This window comes from Mustela nivalis (assembly GCF_964662115.1).
Source record: "Mustela nivalis genome assembly, chromosome: 3".
NCBI lineage: Eukaryota > Metazoa > Chordata > Mammalia > Carnivora > Mustelidae > Mustela > Mustela nivalis.
Genome location: NC_139022.1, coordinates 115,449,595 through 115,475,217, shown reverse-complemented (window position 1 = coordinate 115,475,217; position 25,623 = coordinate 115,449,595). Strand labels below are relative to the sequence as shown.

The following is a 25,623-nucleotide window of genomic DNA, read 5'->3' as shown; positions in this document are numbered from 1 at the left end:
CATTTCTTCACTCCTAATAGAAGTTTCTGCTAAAATATAGAAGTGATCATTTAAGAGTACAGTCATACTTAGTAGGTACAGTTGGCATCACTGACTGAAAATGATTTTAAAAACAGATATGATTTTGAAAGAAGATAAAAGGGTCAAATGATATGTCCAAAAAGGTAAAATCATCCTATAATATACAAAGCTTATAAATGCATGAGGTCAGGGGCACCTGGGTGGCTCAGTTGGTTAAGTTCCTGACTCTTAATTTTGGCTCTGGTCATGATCTCAGGGTCATGGGATCAAGCCCCTTGTTGGGCTCTACGCTCAGCAAGGAGTCTCCTTGAGTGACTCTTTTTCCCTCTTCCTCTGCCCTTCTCCTCACTCTTTTTCTCTTCCTAAAATAGACATACAAGTCTTTAAGATAAATAAATGAGGTAAGAGATGACAACTCTTGCAACAATTTTTCCACTGGGACATTGACTGATGCCTGAAAAATTATGAAAAATAAATTAATGGAAAGCACTTCCAATTTTAGTATATGTACTGCAGAGGCAAGCACTGAAAAACACTTCCAAAAAGCAGATCAAGTGTAATTGGCTGAGAATAAGAGACAAACTCTAAAATGCCCATGGAAGTTGTAAACTTGCCCTATTTAAATTAACAAGGTCAAAGTCTCCCTACCCTGAAACTTTCAAAAAACAAAAAAAGGTAAGTATTTTTAGGGTAATTTAAAGTACATAAGGGATGTACAACTGCCTCATGGTACATAAAAATGATTAATTCTTGAAAAACTCATGACTTGAAATATCTATTTCTTCACCAGATTTTTATTTGTCCCATTTACCAATTCAAGATCTTGCTAGACTCGAGAGGTCTTACTAGATCCAAGATTTTTTTTAGTTCTTTGTTCAGATCCACATATATGACTCCTGTTTATACATTCTATTCTATACAGATACATATGTCTATACATATCTATTCATTAAATTCATTCATTCATCCATTTAGCCTCCCTCTGCTAGGTGTTGCTCTAGGTACCAAAACATCACAGAAAACCAAAAAGCATTATTGCAGTGAAGAATTTGGGGGTGTCCATTTGTCTTTCATCAGCATCAGCTCCTTTGTGACAGCCCTTAGCAGAACAACTATGAAGCTCATGTCCAATTTGCTCCTTTTTTTAAAAATATTTTATTTATTTATTTATTTGACAGAGTGAGATCACAAGTAGACAGACAGGCAGGCAGAGAGAGAGAGAGGAAAGCAGGCTTCCCACTGAGCAGAGAGCCTGATGTGGGACTTGATCCCAGGACCTTGAGATCATGACGTGAGCCGAAGGCAGCGGATTAACCCACTGAGCCACCCAGGTGCCCCCAATTTGCTCCTTTGATGCACAGACTGAGTAGACATAATTCGTTGTGAGCTCCTCCTCCTTGATATGAAGAGGAGCATTCGTAAGTTGCCTTATGAAAGTCTTGGGCATTTCATCAATATTTTAGTATTAAACTTTTATAAGAATGCTTGGACTTATAATTTGTATTATATTCTATTAAGACTGGCATCAGCCACAGGAAAAAGAAATGTAATTGTGTCTTAATTATCTTTGTGGGCAGCAATTCATAATATTGTGTACACTGACAAGATCTTGAATTTGGGGCCAATATTAGCCTAGGGAGAAGCTATTTATGAAAGAGCTTTGTGACCTTGGGCATACACTGAATTTCTCTGGATCACAGTATCATTTACCATTTGTAAAATTAAGAGTATTGGACCACCTTCCTGCTACAGGCTATGTTCATACAAAAGCTGATGAAACTTAGGCATTTTGGAAGTTTGTAAAGAAAGACAAACGGGAAACTATAACTCTATAAGTTTGCTTGCCATTCAAGCTGCCTTCCTGGCTGGTATTTATGAAAGGGAAGTAAAGCAGAGAGAAGATAAATGGCCTGACATTGATCAAAGTCTGATGCCAAAACACACTAGAATTTTCCTTGGTTGCCATACTTTTCTGTCCCCATTGCATACAGATCCTGAATTACCCTAAAAATGGCAGAGGAAGATAAGTACAGAGACACAGGGACATTAGAAGAGAGAATGATGGATAATGTGAATGAAGAAAGTAGTATGGGGAATGGCCCTTGATTTCCTATCAATATGAGATTGTTCTCAAACCATTATTCAGGGTCAGACAGGGTCACTTTGTGAATAAAAGATCTGTCTAGATACCACAGGAAGTGGTGTTGCTACTTCAGCATGTGGTACTTTATCTACTAAAACAAAGCCCTATTTTAAGAGTCATAAAGTTGGAGTTTGGGTTGTGGCTTCTCATATTTACATATATATGCAGTTGGCGAGGAAGCTGAGGTGGGAGGGAAGGCTGCCCAAGTATTTTCTCCTTAATGTCTGGGCCAAACGCAACTTTGAATAATTATGTTCTTCCGCCTACTTACATTTCTTCAGCAATTTCCTCACATTTTGCCTCAACTCTTCAAAGCCTTTGACCATGTGGGCTTAAAACCATGAGGATGAAAGTGTCCAGACTCTTTTGTGGCCATGCCTGCTGTGAGCCATCCCTGTGGTCATTCTGTATCCTGGTCTGGATTTGTGGTTCTGAATTGAGCAACCCTGGGAAGAATGGCAGTTGAGTCCCGATGTTCCTGATTATTTTAAACATCAGTACAGTGTAAATATGGAAATACCTTTTGTACTTTCTTTCCTTTCCTTTCTTTTCCTTTCCTTTCCTTTTCTGTTCTTTTCTTTTAAGTAGGTGATGTGCCCAGCATGGAGCCCAACAGGGCACTTGAACTTATGACCCTGAGATCAAGACCTGAAGTGAGATCAACGGTCAGACACTTAACTGACTGAGCCATCCAGGCACCCCTACCTTTTGTATGTTCTAATTCAGGTTCTCAGTGTTGGCCAGAAGATAGCTTAGTCACTTGCAGGATCTAGCTTTTAATGAATTTGCATTTTAAGAAGAATTTCTTGCTCCATTGTACAAGTAGAGTGTTATTTTAGAAAGAAAGTGGCACTGTCACTGGATGAAGATGGTTTGCCTGAAATCAGGGGGCCTGACTTCTGGGTTCTTGAGTTGGACCATTCACAAACTTACTCTGTGATATAGCTGAGTCACCATAACTTGGGCCTCCAATTATTTCTTCCATAAAAATGAAAGGATTTTGGTTGAAGTCCATAAGGCCTTAAACTCTAACTTTCTGTTCTCTTTTTTAGTACAAAAGCTCTCTGGACCCTAAGATATGTGTAGTGCGCTGGAAACTTTTGGAAGCCAAATGACTGTTACAAATATAAATTATTTGGCCTGTTATGAAATATTAAAAAAGAGGAATGCTCTGTGTGTGTGTGTGTGTGTGTGTGTGTGTGTGTGTGTGTGTGTATCCCTCCTTCATAGAATCTGGACAGATGCATTTGATAGGAAAATTTTCTAAAATCTTGGTCCCATAGATATTCTTTCCCTCATAGAGTCTTCATTTCTCTGTGTTTTCTTACGTGAGAAATAACCTTCAGGGAAAGGAAGCTTTGAGTTGGATTGTTCAGCTGTGCCTGAATAGTATTTCAGGAACTGAGTGTTAGTACAATGACCCAGAGATGACCAGGTGACATATGGGTGGCCCTTGTCATGCCAGTGATGGGGGCAGAGTAAGTGCCATCATCCTTCCTATTATAGCTCTATGCATCACTGCAAAGGACCTTCCTAAGAGAGGGACCGAGCAACTACATAGGCTTCCCAGTCCTGTCTCCATCCACCTCTGACCCCATGTGCAAGGAAAGACTTAAGATTCTGATGACACCCATCTATCCTGCTGTATGTCAGAGAGATATATTTTCTCCTTTTCCGTTGTATTATGATTTGGCTTTGTCTAAAGGAAACTACATTTTTTGTCATGTATTCTGTTACAACTGGATTTTCTTCCTGCTGGTATTATGTCAAGGGATTGGTCCAACCTGACAGTCAGCTTCTTCAATCCATATTATTGGTTAAAAGAAGGAAAAAGACAGTAGGTCTCTTTCTTCTTGGACTGATCAAGTTCTGTTTTCTAGTTCATTTCTCTCAAATCCATTCATTCTTTGCCTGAGGTCTCATGAGGTGTTTGGGTATTTTACCTCAGGTCAATCTTAAACCATGATATTCAGTGCCATTCCTGACATGGCTCTAAAACTCCTTTTCACTCACTTGGTTTTCCACCCTATGTTCCAGACAATCTTGCCCATTTGCCTTTCCCTCTGGGAAGTTTCTTTCTATGCCTTTGTTCCTCATGGTTCTTCTGGGTATGCCCTTCCTTGCTCCATGTAATCAGCAAAACCTGCAACATTGCTTTCTCTTATGTCTATGCACCAGTTGGGAAGACTTTCTCAACTCTACATACTTATTGGTAACCCTTTTGGACCCTAATCCCATTTTACATTGCTTTGTCATTATCATGGACATGATACTACTCTCCTATTCGACTGTAAACTCTTGGAGGGCAAAGGCTGCCTTTGCCAGGGTTTGCTGACTGAAAGAACAGTTGTCTGTTTTTCAGCAAAGCCTTTGAAAAATGACTGTGTGAAAGATGATTAAAATAATGACATGATTAGGACAGTTGATGAAATTTGAATCAGGTCTAGATTAGATAATAATAGTGCATCAATATTAAATTTTTCCATTTGAATTGCATCAATGTTAAATTATTTTCCATTTAGGTAATTGTACTGTAGTTACATATGTGAATGTCTTGTTCTTAGGAAATGCACATTAAAGTATTTAGAGGAATAGGGGGCAAAATTTCATGTATAGATTACTCTCAAATGGTTAAGTGTGTGTTTGTAAATGGATAGTGGCAAACTACAAATTACTCTCAAATGGTTAAAGGTTTGTGTGTGTGTAAGTGGATGGTAGTAAAGTAAATGTGGCAAAATTTTAGCAGCTAGTGAGTCTGGATGAATGTCATTCTTTGTTATATTTTCATAGCTTTCAAGTAAATTTGAAATTATTTCAAAGTAAAGAGTTAAAAGAGTTAAAAAATTAAAACAATAATTAAATTTTATTTATTTTACATATATTTTATTTCTATCAATAAATTTTTATGTATTTATTTCAGATACAATTTATATATATTATCAGAGATAATCATGGAAAACTAGTTCAAAGGCAGGAAAGGAAAAAGAACATTTATTTGTAAATGAAAAAGCAACCCAGAGAAAAGTTTAGAATCCGTTCATTCAATATTTTGTAAGTGACCAGTAGCACTGAGCACATGATGAACTCCTGGTTATCACAAGGCAGGTCAGTTCTTCTAGGTAGTCAAATGCTAATGGTTAAGGATAAGTGGCAGGATAATCTAGGGCACGACATTGTGTGAAAAAGCAGCAGCTACACCTCAGGGCGCAGGCATCTCGAGGTCATGCCTCCCAGAGCAAAATAACTGAAACTGTAATTAAAAGTCAAGGGGCTCCTGCCAGGAGTTACAATGCAGAGAAAAGATTTCAGAATCTTTTCAGGTGGTTTCTGCTTGATGCTCCTGAAGATACCAACAAAATTGTGAGCATTATTGAGAGCATTTTGGAAGTCCAACAAGATATTTTTGGTATAGACATATTAAAATAGAGATGTACTGGTTTTCTATTGCTGCATTACCTCAGTTTCTGTGTGTCAGGAAATTGGGAGAAGCTCAGCTGGTGGCTCTGGCTCAGGATCTCACGAGGTCATAGTATGCGTCATCGGCGGTTACGATCACCTGAAGGCTTGGCGGGGCTGCAGGATCCACTCGCGTGGCTGGTGGTGGGACACCTTCCATGAGGCTTCGCCTTGCTGCTTGAGTGTCCTAATGACATGGCAGCTGGCTTCCTGGCGGTCTCAAAAGCAAGAAGGGAACCGTGTTGCCTCTGATGATGTAGGTCTGGAAGTTACACTCTGTCATTTTTGCCGTATCCTATTGGTTACACAGTCTATTCATCAAGAAAGGGTCTGACACAAGGCAGGGATAGTCGGAGGTCAGCCTGGAGGTTGGCTACAATTCTGGAGTATAATTAGGGTTGCCAAGGCATAGTTGTTGAAAAAGGAAAGAAAGAAAGAGTAAATCTTATAATGGGGCTAATAGAGTAGTTTTTTTTTTTTTCTTTTGTGGACAGGCCAAATAAATTAGGACTCCAGATTGAGAAGAATTAGTGGGAATGTTATTGAGGAATATTAAGTCATGAGAAGTTTAGGAAAATCAAAATGATTTTATTCACTGAACCCTGGAATGAGAAACAGTGTTTGAAATTTCTTTTTCTTATAAAAAAGAGAGGTATTGTTTCACAAAAGGAGATAAGTAGACTGAACCAAGCAAATAAAAGTGCAATTCATAATGGTTTAAGCCACAGCAGCTGTCTTTTTTTTTTTTTTTTTTTTTTAATGAGAAAGAGTGCCCAGCTGAGGGGCAGGGAGGAACAGAAAGAGAAGGAGAGAGAGAATCTTAAGCAGGCTTTATGCTCAACATAGAGTACAGAGCCTGATGTGGGGCTCGGTCCTGGGACCCTTGAGATCATGACCTGAGCTGAAATTAGGAGTCAGTTGCTTGAGCCACCCAAGCACCCCAAACATCTTTTATGAGTCTGTTCTTATGTCTGTCTTTGTATTTCTGATATTGGGTCTTTTTACTTTCTTTTTTTCATGATCAACATTAGAAGTTTGTTTTCTTAGATTTTTAATTTTTATTTTGTATTCTTTTATTTTATTATTATTATTCTATTAATTAGGCTCCATGCCCAGCCTGGAGCGGGAACGTGAGGCTTGAACTCACAACCCTGAGAACAAGACCTGAGCTGGGATCAAGAGTTGGATACTTAATTGACTGAGGCACCCAGGTGCTGCCAGCTGTCCTTGATATTGAGCCTATTTTCTGTAATTTCTCCCAGTCTCACCAATTCTTTCACTGGTTTCTCACATACTTCCCTTAGTCTACCTTCCCTCCAAGGGCAGTTCCACCCCACCCCTGAATGCACAACCTCCACCTCTTCCTTTGCCCCCAGTCCCTGTTCCCTTCTTTGGATTTTGCACACCCTCTCTGTGTTAATCTCTGAAACATCTCTTTCATATAATAATGTGCCCTGCTCAAAGACTTCAGTGTATCCCACTGCAGGCAAGATAAAACCATATGAGCTCCTTAGCCTGGTGCTCAAGACCCTTATCACTGAGCTCTGCCTACTTTTCTAGCACTGCCTCTCAGGATTCCTTACAAGTCCTCCTGCTCTCCACCCGCAATCTTGGCTCCCACTTCTCTCTTTGCCTCATGGCCCTTTGCCATGGTTTTCATTTACTCAAGGCTTCCTTTTACCCGGATGTGATGCCAAGAACAGATCACAGATGTTGTAGTCATCAGCCAGATTGGTTCAAATCTCTGCTGTTCTAATTGTTGGTTTTCAAGTGAAACATTTAATCTCAGCCAATGAGATTACATATGTGAGGTGCAAGTCATGAAGTAGATACTCAGAGATTTCTAGTTCTTTTTCTTTTGAATGCTTCTGTTCATATTCGGCCTCTTTTATGAAACTTTCTTTCTCACATTGGTTTTTTTCCTCCTTTTAAAACCCTGGTCATCTATTTCTATGTCAACTCATTTGGCAAAATAATAGCTTATTTAGAATTTTCATTCCCTAGTCGATTTGGACGTGTTGAGCCTGAGACCGTGCCTTATAAGTCACCATGGTCCCCACAGTTGCTTGAGCTTCAATCCTTAGTGAGTATTGTTTGTGGAATTTTCCATTCCTGGGGGCGGGATTCATAGGAGTGTTTCGTAGTACTACCCAAAGTTGAGGACATGTGGGTGATCAGGGTGTCCTTTCAAACTACCCTTTAATGCCACCTAGATATTACGTGTGATTTCGGCAGGTTAAGTCTATGAGACTGTACCTCTCTGTTCCCACAACAGCCTCTTCTGGGCTTAACTGTGCCGGCATTGTGCTGTATTGAAATGGTCTGTTTGTGGCCATTCTTCATGTGGTTGGTGAGCTTCCTCAGGGTGGCCGGCCCAGCGCCTGGCATCTTCGGGGCTTGTCCAGTTCTTGTTTGGTGTGAAGTATCTAGTGAATGCCAAAACTGGTGTGAAGCACTCAACTTCCTGCTAACGTTTAGGGATATATATACATATATATTTATATAAATATTTATATTTATTATATATATTTATAATATATAAAAAATTTATTAAATCCTATACTACAAACTTATGGTTTTATAAGCAACATATATATGTCTCTTATAATTTATAAATTATAAATTTAAATTATTGTAAATTTAATTATAATTAATTATATTTATATAAATATAAATATATAATATATAAATGAATAACATAATAAAATAAATATAAATAAAATAAAAATAAAGAAATAAAAACAAAATAAATAAATATATAAAATAATTATGAATTGTTATAAATTTAAATTATTAAATTATAAATTATAAATAACATTTATTAAATCTTATACTGCAAACTTATAATGGTTTTATAAGCAACATATATATATATGTCCCTATACTACAAACTTATAATGGTTTTATAAGCAACATATATATATGTTTTATAAGCAACATATATATGTTTTACATATATATGTATATATATAAAACAACATATATATGTTTTATAAGCAACAATATATATATGTTGTTTTATAAGCAACAATATATATATGTTGCTTATAAAACAACATATATATATGTATATATGTTGCTTATAAAACCATTATAAGTTTGTAGTATAGGATTTAATAACTTTTTTTGGTGTCAATAGCCACACTCATGTATCTTATATCCTTAGAGTCTTCTAAAGAATGCTGTGTGACCACCCATATAAGATGACTCAATGTGACTCAGAAGAATATCTGTGTTATGGTATTTGATGTGAGAAAAATAACACAAGGTTTTATATACACACAACATATATAGTACTTGCATTGCATATATAGTACTTGCATTGCTTCAGATAGAGTTATGCTTGCTTAAAGTCATATGCTACTAGAGTAACTAGCTTTGGATGGTGAAAACAAAAGTCACAACAGTGCCTCTTGGATTCTTTTTATCTGCAAAGTAGTGTTTCTGTGGAAATTCTCATCTGGGTTGTTTCAGGACAACCAGTAGCATTCTTCTTCCTTTTTTTTTTTAATTTTTTTTAAGATTTTATTTATTTGACAGACAGAGATCACAAGTAGGCAGAGAAGCAGGCAGAGAAAAGGGGGTGGGGAAGCAGGCTCCCCGCTGAGCAGAGAGCCCCGATGTGGGGCTCCATCCCAGGATCTTGAGATCATGACCTGAGCTGAAGGCAGAGGTTTAACCCACTGAGCTGCCCAGGGGCCCTCCCCCCCTTTATAAAGTAAGTTCTACCACCAATATGGAGCTTGAACTCAGGACCCTGAGATAAAAAATGACATGAATAAGCATTGACATATTTGGTACCTCTGAGCTGGAGCTCTGATACTCTATTCACAGGCTTGAAGCTCCAGGAAGAACACAGCATGCTACCTTCTGCCCTACTTGGGTGGCCTTTTTGAGGAAAAGCTAGTATATTATTTATTGATTAATGTGATGGGGTGATCAAGGGATGGGGGTTGTGGAAATGTGACTATTCTTAATCGTGAAATTTATTTTCGCTTAGAAAACTGTGAGATGATTTTAGGGAAATGAGTTTGAGAAAAAAACTGGGTGAGGGCACCCAAGTTATTTCTATCAGTGCTCTTAATGATTCTAGGAAGGAAATAGATTTGAAAGGCAGAAAGGATTGTCTGGCATCATTTATATCTCTGTTGTTGCAAAAATAAATTAGCAAGTCAACGCCCCATTATTTATTTCTCCCTAATACACTGATCAACTACTCCCTATCATCAGAACCCAGATTCATCCACTGTAAGGAGTGTATTTAACCTGATTATTTATTGTGGGTTTTGTGAGACTAAGCAAAGCCTCCCTTCCTAGTAGACAGCAAGAGTTAATTCTACCTGCTGTGTTTCTTTTTTCTAATAGGGGCACTTTAGCAATGCTAATCAGTTGTACTGATTTTCTGTTTTGATTTTTCCATAATAATTAAGTGAATGATATGGAATGCAATCAAGTTTGGCACTAGGGGGTTCATGCAAATGACTTTTTTTTTTAACATTTTAAATTTTGTTAAATGGAACCATAACGAAAGTTATTTGAAGATGAAGACTGAGTGGGTGGGGGGTAGCAGAACTCTCCATTTAGAGTTTTGAATATTTTCCAAATGTCTGTTTTAATGAAGCAAATCACTACTGTATTACCTTTTTTTCAATTGAAATAATTCTATTTTTTAAAGATTGTGTTTTGTTTTCATTTGTGCTCCAAAGTGGAAGATTATAGTGTAAGACAAGATAGCACGGCTTAAAAGAGAGAAATGGGGAGAAAATTGTGTCAAATTTTCTTCTTTCAGGGTAGATACAAAGGAAAAATGGTACATGAATTTTACTCAGTGAAACCTATAGAAGAAAACAAATAAAGCAGGGAAAGAGTATATGTAATGCCCCGTACACTTCTTATTTGGGTTGTGTCTCTCAGTGCCTTTTATTCAACAAGAGACAGAACAAAAGGAAGAAGCATCTGTGTTTTTGAATATAGTGAAATGTATTTTATAGACTTCTACAGCTCATTGACATGTCTATGAATCCCTCCACAGTATATAACATTTGAATTATTTTCTCAAAGGGTTTTAACCTGTTTATGTGAAGTTGCATGATCCCTGCATCTGGGTCTAGCAATTCTTTTTGCTTTTGATGTTTTATGCTCTAATGCAGATTATTGTAGAACTCCATTAATTTCTTATTTTCATTAGGAAAATCCTTTGGGAATGAGACCCGCTGATATATATATACATTTTTAAAAATGTCCTTATATTTTCCCTTCTGTAAACACCTCCAGCAACTTGGCAATGCAGTTAGGTTTTTTCTATGCCAAATTTCAAAAGCACAGGGAAGATGACCAAATTTTGCTTTTTTTTTTTCTTCCTGCCATCCTCATAGAGAGGTTAAAGACTTCATAGAGCTTCACATCAAGTGCAAAGCAAGAAAGGCTTCAAAAAGATTAACATTAACATTTTTACATTAAAGGAAAACACACAACCTTTTTTCTTTTTCTTGGCAGTTTGATTCATTGCTTGCAGCAATTTCTAACTTTACAGACTAAACATTTCTAATTGGAAAATGAATGGTTTGAGTCTAAGATGGTGACTCACGATATAAACTTTCCAATTTGGGGTAATTGTTGGTAAGTAGATGGCAGATTACTGTTGACTAGCTCTCATTTTGTCTTTGAGGAGAGAATGAAAGTTAATATACATGTTTCACACTTCGCTGCAACAAAACGCTTATCCTGAGGTAGATAAAGCAATGAGACAGATATTTGCCATGCTTGTTTGTTACAACTAAGTATATTAGAGTTTGCTTTTTTTGATGAATGAAGAAAATATTAGCAGTATATTACATGTCTTCAACTGTGAAATGGGGATCATAAAAACACCTTTTTCTTAGGTAAATGGCTGTGAGGGTTGGACAGATCATGCACATAAAATGTTCCACTCTGGGCCTGGCCCCCCGCAATCGGTCAGGAAATTATTTCCCATCATCATCATCACTCTTGGTCACTCCTGTTAAGTGGAAAAGCTTCTTTGGTTTTATAATGTTAAGTTTCAGCTTTTACAACTTCATGACAAACACCAATAATTTGAATTACTTTTTAAGCCCTATTTTGGCCTCCCATTTATGCTTTTTATGTTAGAATATATTTTGTGGTGATGGAAACTCCCCTTTTTAAAGATTTTACAACCTCTTATAGTGGCTTGCAGTATCTTTTCATTGTCCTACACATTCATGATATTATTTCCTTGTTCTAAAGCAAATGTTGTCTTTAGTTTTAGTCTTTGTGCAGTTAGAGGCAGGTGACTTGTCATGATATACTTGATATACTTATCCTTATAAACAGCCATGATTCCAAAGGACTGAATACTTCTTCACGTGATCTAATGTCTTGAATTTGAAGGATAAACTATTTCCTAAGGTTAGGTTTTTGCTGGTATTGTTGTTTATTGTTCATTTGAAGATAAACTTAACCCCCTCTTTTTAAAGTGATCTCTATACTCAGGGTGGGGTTTGAACTCATGAGCCCAAGATCAGGAGGCCCACACTCTGGGGTCCCTGGGTGGCTCAGTCAGTTAAGCGTCTGACTCTTGGTTTCAGCTCAGCTCTTGACCTCAAGGTCCTGAGTTTGAGTCCTGAGGAGTCTCCATGCTCACTGGGAGTCTGCTTGAGATCCTCTCCCTCTGCAACTTCCCTGACTCATGAGGAAGAGCTCTCACACACATGTGCGTTCTCTTTATCTCAAATAAATCTTTTTTTTTTTTTTTTTTTAATAGGAGTCCCATGCTCCACTAACTGGAATAGCCAGGCATCTGAATAAACTTATCTTTTTAAACTACAAGGTCATTATTGAATAAATTTTGCTCCCATTTGTTTCTGTCCCTTGTGGTGTAAAAAGTTAGTGTAACTTCTCAAAATGCTAGCTCTCATCTGGAAAATAACTGCTTCAGTCACATGATCTGACCTATTGTTACTAGTTTTCCTAGTTTACCAATAGGCAGGCTAATACTTATTCTCTTTTTAAGTAGTAAATGGATCAGCTATTTGTATTTCCGTGTCCATTTTTACAACGATTTCATAAAGTCATTTTATTTAAATGTGGCAATTAAACATTTCCTTCTGACTAAATGGTAAGTTCCTGGAGGTGAGGAGATGGGTGTGAGTTTCAGGCACAGGCTGTGCCTGCTGTGACACACCCGAGCTGGTGAGTCCCGGCACATAGTAGGTGTTCAGTAAATGCCTGCAGATGACTTCATGTGAGTATCTCCTGGGAATCTCAAACTTGTTGTATCTAAAACTGAACTAAAGCTTCTTCCTCCCAGAAGGGGAGGGTGTCTGTGCTTCTCATCTTAGTGAAGGGCACAACACTCCATCCATGGGGCTCTTCCAGCAAACACTCCTCTCTCTTAATCCCATATTTAGTCACCAAGTTCTACTGAATCCAAGTCTGAAAAGTCTCGCAGATTTGCTCGGTTCCCTGCAGCATCTGTGTTATTCCCCCGGTGCAGTTCATGAACTTGGTAATGGTGTACCAAACCTTTGTGATATGCCCGTCTCTTTCTCGGCTGAATTAATTTGCGCTCCCCAAAGTGTGCTTGACCCTGCCTCCCTCTGATTCCTTCTGCATGGAACATTCTCCTTCATCTTGTGTCTCCTTTGTGGGCCTTTTTGGCAAAAATGCTGCTGTTTGTTTTTCCATTGTGTTCCTTCTTCCTCTCAAGAACACGATGTTGGTTTTCTCTAACACAGACCTCTAAACAGACTTACATATTTTTCTGTACACGTGCAAACAAACTTCTGGTTCTGGTTTAGCTGGTTTTGTTTCTGTTGAGCAGATGGGGAATTGGAATCACTAAATGTAAGAAATGAACATGATGATTATGAAATCATACACATCTTAATGGCCAGGGGCAGGAACCGTATCTGTATTTGATGCCCAGTTTTTGCACGGTGCCTAGGATAGAGCAGACCTAGAAGACGTTCAGTGCCCAGGGAATGGATTTTTGAATGAATCTCAGTTTGAGTCTGAGGTGCCTCTCTCTTGAGTCAATGGAGCTTCTGTTTCATCCTTTACCCTCCAGGACAAATGAGGCCAGATTCCTCTGTGAGCCCTCTTCTTCCAGAAGGGAAATATGCTTGGTGAAAGAGTCTGGAAGCCTGCATTGCTCCGAACTGTTCGGGAAGATTCCTTTAATGTTGGTTGGCATGGATGAGAAGGGCTTTTGTTGTAGTGGCAATTAATGATGATTTGCACATTTTTGTAATTTACAAAATGGTGACCACCCTGCACAGCACAAGAAATACCTCTCTCTTGGACCATGAAATCTGGTGACCCTTCTATTTAAACACATGGCTTGTAATGTGTGGTTTAGCCTTAGTGACAAACAGGTTCTGAATGGTTGTTGTACTGAAAAGAATTCTGTTTGGGTCATTTTCATGCTTCTCTAATTTGGATTTTTGTTTTCTTGTAGGTTTTTCTTCCCCCAAAAAATGGTTATTTCTTTGAACCCATGCCTGAGCTTTATCTGTTTCTCATTATGCCTCTGGAGCAGGACAGCATCATCACTGAATCTTGAAGATCCTAATGTGTGCAGCCACTGGGAAAGGTAATCATTCTGAAAGTAGTCTGAGAAATAATTTCTAATTATTTTTATATATTGGTATTATCAACCTGATATATAAAATAGACTTGGAGATGAGTTTATAGAATTACTTTTATGTAAATACCAGTAGTTATAATAATAAATTAGTATTATTGCATATAAAGTGAATTTGAAGGATAACCTATTTCCTAAGGTTAGGTTTTTACTGGTATTGTTGTTTATTGTTCTTTTGAAGATAAACTTAACCCCCTCTTTTTAAAGTGATCTCTATACTCAGGGTGGGGTTTGAACTCATGAGCCCTCACTCTTATGGCATATAAAGTGAAGAAATTTTGATCTATTGATTCTAACACAGGAGTAGTTGTAGCATGCTGGGAAAATATTACTAGCTCCATTCACATGATCTCCCAAACATCTCCCTGCTCTCAGTCTATTTTGCAATAATCTGGGGGAGCTGGACTTATGCATGGGAACCAATGGGTGAGTGGTGAAGGACAATATGAAATAATGTACTGAAGGGTGGCCATGTGTAGTGCAAAAAGTTTGGGCTGTATGTGGCCTGAAAAGGGTGACATGATTTCTGGAGGCACTGGTGAGGGTGCATGGATGTAATGTCGGCTAAGATGCTCTCAGAGACCTGAATAAGACGGAGCGGATAGCAGTGATTGAGTGGAGTTCTAGGAATGGAAGGTGGCCTGAAGCCAGTGCCGTGCAGACTGCTGAGGGTCTTGAGCAACAGATCTAGAATCAGCCCAGTACTGCAGGAAGGCAAGACAGATTAGATTACATCAAAGCAGATGATGTTGTATGTAGATGAAGGCATTATGCAGTGGGAGAAGCAGAGGCAGGACAACGAATAGGTTGAGCTCAGAGTCAGTTTTTGGAACAGAAAAATAGGACAAACCATCTAGCGCTACCACAGTATAGTCAAGTGTAGTCTATACAGCTCCACTGTGCTACTTGCTTTTCTCTTGAAGCATCATTAGCCACAGGTCACCTTGCAAATGTCAGTTTTCCAGAGAGAAGGCGGCACCCTTCTAGTCCGCTCGAGCACTCCAGAGTAATAGGTAGTTTTGATAGCTGTATGTGCCATTTCATCAAACTCTCTGTCTCTTTCCCCCGTTCTCCTCAGCACCATGGGGAGCACAACACAGGGGACATATTCCTGTCACTGTCATCAGCACAGGTCAAAATGATCACACCCAGAGCCTTTCAGGCCCAGCAACTATGTTATTGTAGGGGCACCCTGGTCCCTCACTCACAGCATTATTTTTTTCAGTGACAGCTTCCCCATGTCTAGGCACAGGCTTACAATCACGGTAACAGAATCCCACTTCTCTGATCCATCCATGGAGTTATGTATCATTAGGAAACTTTAAGCTATAGAGGAAATATGTACATGTAATCAAGATCTATGTATCTATGGTATTAACTGTATTATATAGAATCAAAGGGGAAGGACCTCTTATTAATTATCTTTACAGTCATCACAGCACCTCCCATAAACATTTCAGCTACCAACTGCATAATAAATATCCATTCAAACAATTAAAAATGAATCAGTGAATATAAGGATGGTTACCTATCACATTTCAAAAAGGGAGAGGCCATTGGTGGTAGAACTTCTGGGAGGATGAACCCTTTGGAATAGAAGGAAATAATCACATTCAGAAGATACTGTGAGATAAGAATCAACACATCTTGTTCATACGTGGATTGTAGGATGGGTAGGAGTCAGCAGAGGTGAGATTTAGAACCTGCTCTGTGGGGCGCCTGGGTGGCTCAGTGGGTAAAGCCTCTGCCTTCAGCTTGGGTCATGATCCCAGAGTCCTGGGATTGAGCCCAGCAGCCAGCAGGCTCTCTACTCCATGGGGAGCCTGCTTCCTCCTCTCTCTCTTCCTGCCTCTCTGCCTACTTGTGATCTCTGTCAAATAAATAATTAAAATCTTAAAAAAAAAAAAAAAGAACCTGCTCTGTGAAAACCTGGAGGTGTCATTGTACATACGAAAAAGAAAAGGAAGAGTACTGATTTAAGAGGGAAGAGATGAGTGCAGGTGCCTTGTCACGTCGCTTTGAGAAATGGGTCTGGTAGCGTTTTGGAGCCCAGAATCGGGAGTCTCCAGCACGATGTGATGTAAGCGGGTGAACTCTCTGAGGAAAAGGCTAGAAAGAGAAAAGAAGCCAGGCTTCAGGTAACCCAGCACCCACTCAGACATGCGCATTTCATCCTGATTCCCTCCTCATTATTCAACAAAACTTGGCAACACGTAATTGCATGTTTTGTTCACTAGGGATAATTTCCAGGGTCCAAAACCCTGCCTTGCTTAGGGCATGTGCTGGATAAATCACTGTTGATTGAGTCCACTCACCTTTTGACAGGCAATGAAATGGCTCAATACGGACGCCAGTGGGGGAACGGGTGGGAGAGGATGGACAAGGGGCACAGTAGTCTCTAAACCTCATGCATTTCCACTGTTGCAGAAGTGATTAGAGTGACCTCTAAAACACTTACTAATGAGGAGGGAAAATGAGGGTGAAAGAGTTAGGGACATGATGGAGATTTTTTTTTCTCCCGACTGTATTTTTTTTCTTTTTTTTTTCTTTTTGACTGTATTTTTTTCTATGACTTTCTAGAAAGAAGGATTGACAGCCATACTTTTCTTACTGATACATTTCCTATTTAACACTAGGTAATTATTCTTGGAAGAAAGGTAAAAGAAAGTGATAAGAATGGAGGAAGGAGCATAAATTAAAATGATCAAACAAGAGTGCAGGGGACACGTTCTGTATTTTCAGACCTGAATTGGGGCTTGAATGGACATGGGGAGAAGAGGATGAAGGTCAAGGACAGAATTCTTGGTGGTAGCGCTGAGTAGGGCTCATTGAGGCTTACCTTATCTCAACCCCACCTGGATCAAATGGACTCAGCCAGAGCCTTGCTTCTCACAGTGTGGTCTGTGGGGCTGTGACTTGAGCCCTACCTGGGTGTCTGTCAGAAATGCAGACTCTCAGGCCCTGCCCCAGGCCTGCTGAATCATTTATTTTCAAATAAAAGTAGGCCTCATTTTCATGTAGCAATCGTGGTTCTTAGAAGTCATACAGAAAATGAAATTAAGGAAAATGAAATCACTTAAAATACACAAGGGGTGCTTGTTATTAAAGGAATCCCATGCAGCAGCCTTTCAGAAACTGATAATTCCACGAATTATCTGTTCCTTCTCCACATCCCCTTTCCCTGGTCTGTGAGTTTATGTGTCAGCATCTACTGGGGTTTCTGCTAAAGAAGACACAAGAGAAGAGAACCATTCTTGGCCCATCCCCATGGGAGGTGGCACACAGAAGTGGTAATAATTGAAGCAGCAAGTCCTGAAGCGAGCAGAGATAAGGAATGATGATTATTACCATATCTGATTAAAGTAACAAGATCATTTTGGCAGATAGAATGTAATTAACCACTTTGGAATGTGGCCAAGCAATGATGGCTTCTCCCCGCCCTCCCTCTCCCTCCTCCGCCCCCTTCTTTGACCTTAAATTAAATCTTGCTGGGGTTTCTCCCTGGATGATATTTAATAGGTTAAAGTCCCGGTGATGATATGTTTTCAGTGTCTTTGAGAAGATTAAGCACACAAGCAGGAGGTGAAGAGTTACACATCTCTGTGGTGAAAATAGTGTAGAATTGAGATCAGATTCCCTTTATACCACAGTTTGGCACTCATTGTCTGCTTCAGAAGCTTCAGATGTTCTGATGACATCTGAGAGGTGGCACGGGTCAGCATGGTGTCTGGGGGACACGGTGTTAGTGCTGGCTCTAGGCTGACTGCTAGCACAGGGAGCTCAGGGTTGCTCATTTGTGATAAAAACAGGATTGGACTAGACAGTCAAGAAGGCTTCTTCCCGCTCTGACTTGAGAGCCGCTGATGAGGAACACAGAGGTGTGGACGGTTAGCAGAGGGAGGCACTGATTATGTTCAAACAGCAGCTTGGAAGCGGTGATAAAGACCCAGAGGAGGCTGGCCTGCCCTCAGAGATCTTTTCCTTCATAAGGCAAGCACACAGCCTCCACAAAGTGGCCCCTTGAAAAGTGACATGTTAATTCTTCAGCCGTAGGTGGGTATTAAGCAAATCAGGTATAGTCAGTTACAGAGTATTTGGCAGTCATAATTTGAAGAATATTCACTATTTACTAACCTGTTTAGGATGCACTCAAGTTTAAAAGTAATTTTCAGAATTATATGCATAGTGTGATTATATTACGATAAAAGCCGAAAAACTAAACCAACACAAAAAGCTAAAAAACCCCTAGGGACTATAAAAAAGCCAGCAAAATGCTGTTGGTGGTTATTTAAGAGTCAGAGAACTCTGTCTCCTAAAAATATTGTTTTCCAAATTCTGTAGTGTGATTAGAATACCATTAAAAATGGCCAGGCAGGGGTGGGGGAGAGCAAGATTGTATGGAAAAGAAAAAGAATGTATAAAAAAACCAATAGGAAGGAAATTTGGTGTGAAAAGCCTAAAAGCCTTAAAGCCCTTCCCCCATAGACTTCACCAGAAGCCTGTTTGTGATCAACGTGCAAATTAGTTTTCAGTCCCTTCTGAATCAGAGGAGTCAAGCTGGAAGAGAAATGCACAAAGCATAATACATTTTGTCTTTGTGTTTATGTATTTCTCTATCAGAGCCCTGTTGTGTTATTTCTAGCATTATGGGCTGGCCCCTCTTGAGAGCTCTTTGGGGGCGGGAATTGCAGAGATGTTCAAATAACTGTTTGTTGAATTGGAATCCTAAATTGTTTGATGACCCTTTTCTAGAGAAGAGCTTTTTTTCTGTCCTAAAACCAGAGAAGCCTCCCTCAGATGTGTGCTATTAGTGAGCGGCAAGTGGCTAGAGGAAAAAAATGGTATATTTCAGCATCTCCTCTCCTTTAAGCAATCCTCCAGACCACAAGAAATTAGTGATTTGCCTGTGGAATCCATTTGCCTGTGGAATCCATTCTTCTGTCCACATTAAATAGGATGTGTTTGGCCAGGACCTCTTTGTTGATTATCACTTCTGCTCACCAAGTCAGACAGACCTTAACCATCATAACACGGCCTTTGAATTTTATGGGAATAATGCATCAAGTTTAGTTCCAACAAACCAATTTATGGGGATAATGCATCAAGTTTAGTTCTAACAAACCAATTTAGTTCTGTTTAATTAGTGCTGTAGAGCCTGGTAGAATATTTTTGTCACCCAATCGGCCTGGATGGATGGTAGTTTCTTTTTTACTCCCCTAGCATGTGTGGACCGTAGCTGCTTTGTTCATGGGTAATACAGGACTATACCTATATGCAGAGAACATTCATTCATTTTGTTCTGCACTGAAAATGGAATGGAGTAATAACGCTCTAGGCCTCGAGATTCAGTTATTTACAAGCAGCTGGATAGGCAGGGAAAAAATTGGTGAGAAAGTCTTAGAATTTGCATTAACCTGAACCTCAGAACCGTGCTAGAGGTCAGAAGACATTGTGGTCCAAATATACAACGGAATATTACACAGCCATCAGAAAGGATGAGTACCCAACTTTTGTATCAACATGAATGGGACTGGAGGAGATTATGCTGAGTGAAATAAGTCAAGCAGAGAAAGTCAATTATCCTATGGTTTCACTTACTTGTAGAAGATAAGGAATGACATGGAGGACATTAGTAGAAGGAAAGGAAAAGTGAAGAGGGGGAAAATTGGAGGGGGAGACGAACCTTGAGAAACTGGACTCAGAAACAAACTGAGGGTTTTGGATGGGAAGGGGATGGGTATTAAGGCGGGCGCATGGGAGCCCTACATCAAAAACTAATGATATACTGTATGGTGACTATTATAACAAAAAAATACCTTATTGTGATAATTCATTCCAAGAACCTTTATATTTTAATAGAGGCCTCTTTTCCCCTAAAGGGGTTGTATCACAGACATGGGCGTTTGTATCGCATATACTCATTGGAACATGCTCTTGGGGTAGCCTCAGGTGGCATACAAGAGAAAAGGAAATAGTCACCTAAAATGCATGGAAGAAATTCAGAGTGCCAAGGAGGAAAGGATCTTCAAGACCATCTGTGATTCTCTGGTTTTAAAGTGTGATACTCAAAACCCAGGGAGTAAAATTATCTGCTGATGGCAGTCTAGTTTCTCCACGCCCAATGAGGATAATCAGTTATCCTGGTTATCCGATTATTCTGCTAATTCAGTGATCTTTTCAATAGGGCCTGTTGGATCTGCATGAGATTTGTGGAGCATCCTGAAATTAACCTACAAATCAAGTTGCGATGATCCAAAGAATGAAATACACAAAAGTGTGAACAGTATGATTATTTTATGGATTTCCTATTGAAGCCTAAGTGCAGAATAGCAAATAGAGGCCACGTGGAGAAAGAAATCCCCCTGTGGGGGAGCCCAGCACCACATAGCTTTTCAAATGAGAGGGTTGTACTGTGTGTCTAACCTGAATTCTTCATGCTGACGTTTCAGCCGCATTCCTTCTGTACATTCTCTAGTCCATAGCTCCTAGTAATGAAGTTGGTCTATTGATTTGCTGCAAGTGAGTCCTTTATTGGGGCCCATTCCATTTGCTAGTGTGAATTAAAGATTTTAGTGAAAATCTTTGAGACTGTTCAAGAGAAGAGGATTAACTTATTGGGCCAAGAGGATTCTCCAGGTTTTCCTGTAGGCAAGAATTCTAAGCCCTTGAGCCTGTAATGGACTGCTTTAAAATAAAGAACTATGACATTGAACACTGAATGCTCTTTATGTTTTATGGATGTTTTCCACCTACATTCTCAGGACCTTAAGATTGCATGTTTTTACTTTAACAAGAAGCTGTTAGTGAAAATGTATTCGAAACCAGGCTAAGTAGCAGCAGGCCGTGGATATGTATATTTCAGGCTAATTGTTTCAGTGATATGTTTAGAGACTTTGTAGTTTTTACTTAAAGGTTGCATATATTCTCTCAGTGCCTGAGAAGTAGGGCAGGCACACAAAACCAAATTAATTCAAGTTCCAACCTGAGAAATATGTTCTTTCTGGTTTTCCGGAATCAGTACCAAAATGTATCGCTATGAATATTCACATGGTCTCCGTGCTTATTATTTGCATGCAGACTTAGATGGAAAACTTCCTGTGAAAGGTCTGGATTAACCCTGCATGTCTGGGATAAGGGGATGGAATTAAATACAGAACAATATGTGGCAATCATGTCTGTAATCATGTCTGTAAATCATGTAGGATTATCAGAGTTTATGGTGAATGGGAAAGAGAATTCCTTTTATGAAATTTAGAACATGAATTCTTGTCCTTTGCGTGTATCATTAATATCTGTCCTTTCAGTGCTCTGGTTCCAATGGACACCTGGAAACATTCTCTATTAAAAGTCAGTGTGGAGTCACAAGTGAAGATATTAACCTCTGATTTTTTTTTAATACATGGTATATCATGAATGTAAGAATAAGAAATATTGATTCCTTATCTTTCTTCTTTTTCAGCTACTCAGTGACTGTGCAAGAGTCCTACCCACATCCCTTTGATCAGATCTACTACACTAGCTGCACTGACATCCTGAACTGGTTTAAATGCACACGGCACAGGTAATCGAAGCTCAGGTGTATTTATGAATTTGGCTAACTGGGAAGGACTGTAGTGCGGAAAATGAAATATTTGATACAATGTGTCTATTTGTCTCATAAATAGTTATTGAGTGCTTGCTATTATCCTAGCCTTGTTCCAAACCATAGGAGTTATATAGAAAAAGCAAAACTGTTTATGTGCCCTTGAGGAGCTTACAGAGACAGTGTCTACTAGCTACCATCCTTTGGTTAGCAAGAATTCATGCAGCTTTTGTGTGGTGCATAAATGGGGGAGACCCTCTTGAATATGGACATCACTAGGTACCAAGACATTCATATTCCAGCATATGTGTCTACTTGATTATCTGACTCAATTTAGACTAACTTAATTGTTTTTTAAGAGAGAGAGAGAGTGCATGCACATACATGCACTGGGGGATTGGGGAGAGAGGCAGAGGGAGAGAGAAAATCTTAAGCAGAATCCACACCAGCACCGAGCCTGATGAGGCCTAGATCCAAGCTGAAATCAAGAGTCAGATGCTTAACCACTGAGTCACCCAGTTGTCTTTAGACCAACTTAAATTTGACCTCAATGTAAGGCACATAATTTTTTTCTATAAATGTGAAAACAGAAAAGGAAAACATCTTAAGTAATAACGTTACTATGGAAGGGAACTGTGATACCTTACTTTTATTTGTAAAATGCTTACAGTGGTGTGAGTCATGGGTCTAAATATGACACCTGTTGATTTATGCTGCATTAAACATTAGGCTCAATATTATTTCTTCAGACATTCCTTATCCACTCTATCTAAACAAGTATTCCCTTCCTGCCCACTCTCTTCCCTTACTCAGGCCTTATTTTACATCACACCATATAATCATTACCAGTCAATGTATGACATATTTCTTTATTTAATATGGATCTTACTGTAGGTCTATCTTCCCCAGTAGAATATAAGTTCCTTGAGGGCAAGGCTTTATATTGTTGCTCATCATGAGTTATTTCCCCAGTGCCTAGAGTAGTGCCTGGAATAGAGTAAGTGCTCAGAAAACATGTGTTGTATAGATAAATCAGTGAATGGATGAAGATTTAATTAAATGAGGGTCGTTTGTCTATAACCTTCTATTTTATAGTGGGATGAGACTGTATTGTCATAGATTTTTCAAGGAATTCTCTGAATTCTTCCTTAAAACATATGTAAGTAAAGGATAATTAGATCAGTGTCATATCTGAAATTATTTTTAAAAATTTTATTTATTTATTTGAGAGAGAGAATGAGAGCATGAGCAGGGGGAAGGGTTGGGGCAGAGGGAGAAGTAGGTTCCCTGTTGAGCAAGGAGTCCTGCATGTGGCTCAATCCCAGGGCCCTGGGATCATGACCTGAGCCGGAGGCAGACGCTTAACCGACTGGCCACCCATATCCCCATCATATCTGAAATTAATCAATAATTTCCAAGTTATCTCAAGATAAGTGAAATAGGAAAGTCACGAAACTTCTGATCCCTTGAAATAAAGTATAGGTTGACTAAAATGGGCAATTTTAATAAATTCTTAAACAAAAAGATAAGAGCATAATATTGGTCAAGACATGTAGTACATGCTCCTTCTTACCTATTTTAGAATACTTCACTTTTCATACCTTTATTATATTTAATAGCTCTTCTGTATCAAAATATAAATTCCTTATTCCTAATCAAATTGCCAGTCAACAAAAGTAACAATGTGATTTTTCCTTCCATGCAGAATCAGTTATCGGACAGCCTATCGGCATGGGGAGAAGACTATGTATAGGCGCAAATCCCAGTGTTGTCCTGGATTTTATGAAAGCAGGGAAATGTGTGTCCGTAAGTAAGACCTTTATCCCCTTGTGGGCAGCTTGTGTTTCCCAGTGTTGGTGTACACTTGTGAATGGCAGCCGAGAGGGAGGCCCGGGGAGGTGGGGCAGCTTGGACCATTCCCTGTCACCCTTGGCTACTGCTTTCCTGATCTATGGAATGAGGGAAGCATTGCTTTGTCCCTCTGTCCTATCAAAAATCTCCACATGAATGTCACTTGAGGAGAAAACAGATGTTATAGAAGGATGATTTAGGGCCGGATGTCTCAGTGTTAATTACCATTTTGCAATAAATGTCTCTTTGGAAACTGGTCAAGGAGTCACTAGACTCAGGTCACAGAAGAGAACAGAGGCAGGACTTCCCCGCAGCAGCTGACCGGAGTCCCGAGGCAGCTTCTGAGAGGCCACTGTGTTCTTTTCTGGTGCACAGAATGATGAAGCTTACAAAAAGCAGAGGAGCTTTCACACTAAGAAACAGCTCTAAGTCTGAGTCACAAAGTAGACCTTCTTCTTTGTCATTTTCTGTCTCCCCTCCCCATCTCACCAGTTCATTCTGAAATGTTTCAGGGGAAGTTGGAGATTTTATGATGCACTTTAGAAGACTGTGGAATTTCATGTGCAATTAAGTTTGCAACTAAGGTTTCTTTCCACTGTGTTTAGGATGTAGAGAAGAGAGATCAATAGAAAGGGGTGTATTCAAATATTTTGGCTCCACACACAGCTAGAGGGGCAGCATTGCTTTCTGAGCTGAGGCACTGGTGTTGAGTAGCATCGAGAGAGACAAGGTTCTGCTTTAAACTGAAGACATTAGGAATGGTTGGACACATCCTGGCTTAAAAGAGCCGGGTAATGTAGCACTGGGTGACTTTGGAGAAGCCCTTTATACCTCTTGGATGCTCCTTTGATCTCAAGTGCAGAGAGAACTTAAATGGATAGTATATGTGTCCTCTTTCTTCCAATGACTGGATTCTATTCTTTTTTTTTTTTTTTAAATTTTATTTATGTATTTTAGAGAGAGAGAGAGAACAGGGGGAGGGGGAGAGGGAGAGAGAATCCACAAGCAGACACCCTGCTGAGCATAGAGCCTAATGCAGGACTTGACTCCAGTCTCGATCCCAGGACCCTGAGATGATGACCCAGGCTGAAATCAAGAGTTGGCCACTTAACTGACTGAGCCACCCAGGTGACCCTGGATTCATTTTTTTATAGGAACGGGTGCAGTTCCTCAACTTTGATTTAGAGCCGGGGCTCTATGTCATAATAAATGTTCATTGAAAAAATTAGAAAATGTAACAAGAGAAAAGGAAAGAAAAGTAAGAAAAAGAAAAGAAAGGAAAGGAGAAAAGAAAAGGAAGGGAAAAAAGAAAGAAGAAAAGAAAAGAAAAATACAGTGTGAATTTATTTCTTGGTTAGTAAATGTACTTCTGTAACATATTGCAAATGTCAGTGTGTTACTGAATTATAGATTGTTAGCAAATTTCAGCTGTTGAATATTTATGTGATTTCCATGTTTTACCTATTATGAACTGCTGGAGAAGACATCATTGTGGTTAAATCTTTGTTCATCCCCTTAATGAATAGGTAAGGATAGATTCCTAGAAGTAAAATTGCTGGGTCAGAGGTATACATGTATTTTTCAGATGTTTGGTGTGTTTCCACTTTATGTGGGATTGCTTTCTGCTTATCCCTGTGCCAATTTTCCCTTTACTAATATTTTCTTAATTTGCATGTCTTTGATTAATAAGGATGCTGAATAAGAAAAATTACATGTTTATAATCAAACATCTTGGAGGATAATCACTAACTGATCTCTGTGGCCCCGGCTGATGGGAATTTTCCAAGGAAAGCCCTGAGTGCACACAGGGGCACAGGGGTGGGGGTGGACCTCAGCTGTCTCGGGCAGCCACTTTACCCAGAAGCTTCAGGGTAGCATTATCTTGGTGCCCATGCTGGGGCTCAAACTTACAAGAACAGTGGTCAG

At 39.3% G+C, this 25,623-nt stretch overlaps 1 protein-coding gene across 1 annotated transcript in view; it reads left to right on the top strand.

Annotated features, from left to right (window-relative positions):
* The window catches only part of MEGF10 (multiple EGF like domains 10), a 164,025-nt gene that overhangs the window by 28,483 nt on the left and 109,919 nt on the right, over positions 1 to 25,623 (top strand). Inside the window, exons 2-4 of the mRNA XM_082724101.1 lie at positions 14,079 to 14,213; positions 21,724 to 21,825; positions 23,552 to 23,652. Of these exons, the coding sequence (XP_082580227.1) occupies positions 14,098 to 14,213; positions 21,724 to 21,825; positions 23,552 to 23,652 (319 nt within the window). The 5' untranslated portion in view covers positions 14,079 to 14,097. The remainder of the gene's footprint in view (positions 1 to 14,078; positions 14,214 to 21,723; positions 21,826 to 23,551; positions 23,653 to 25,623) is intronic.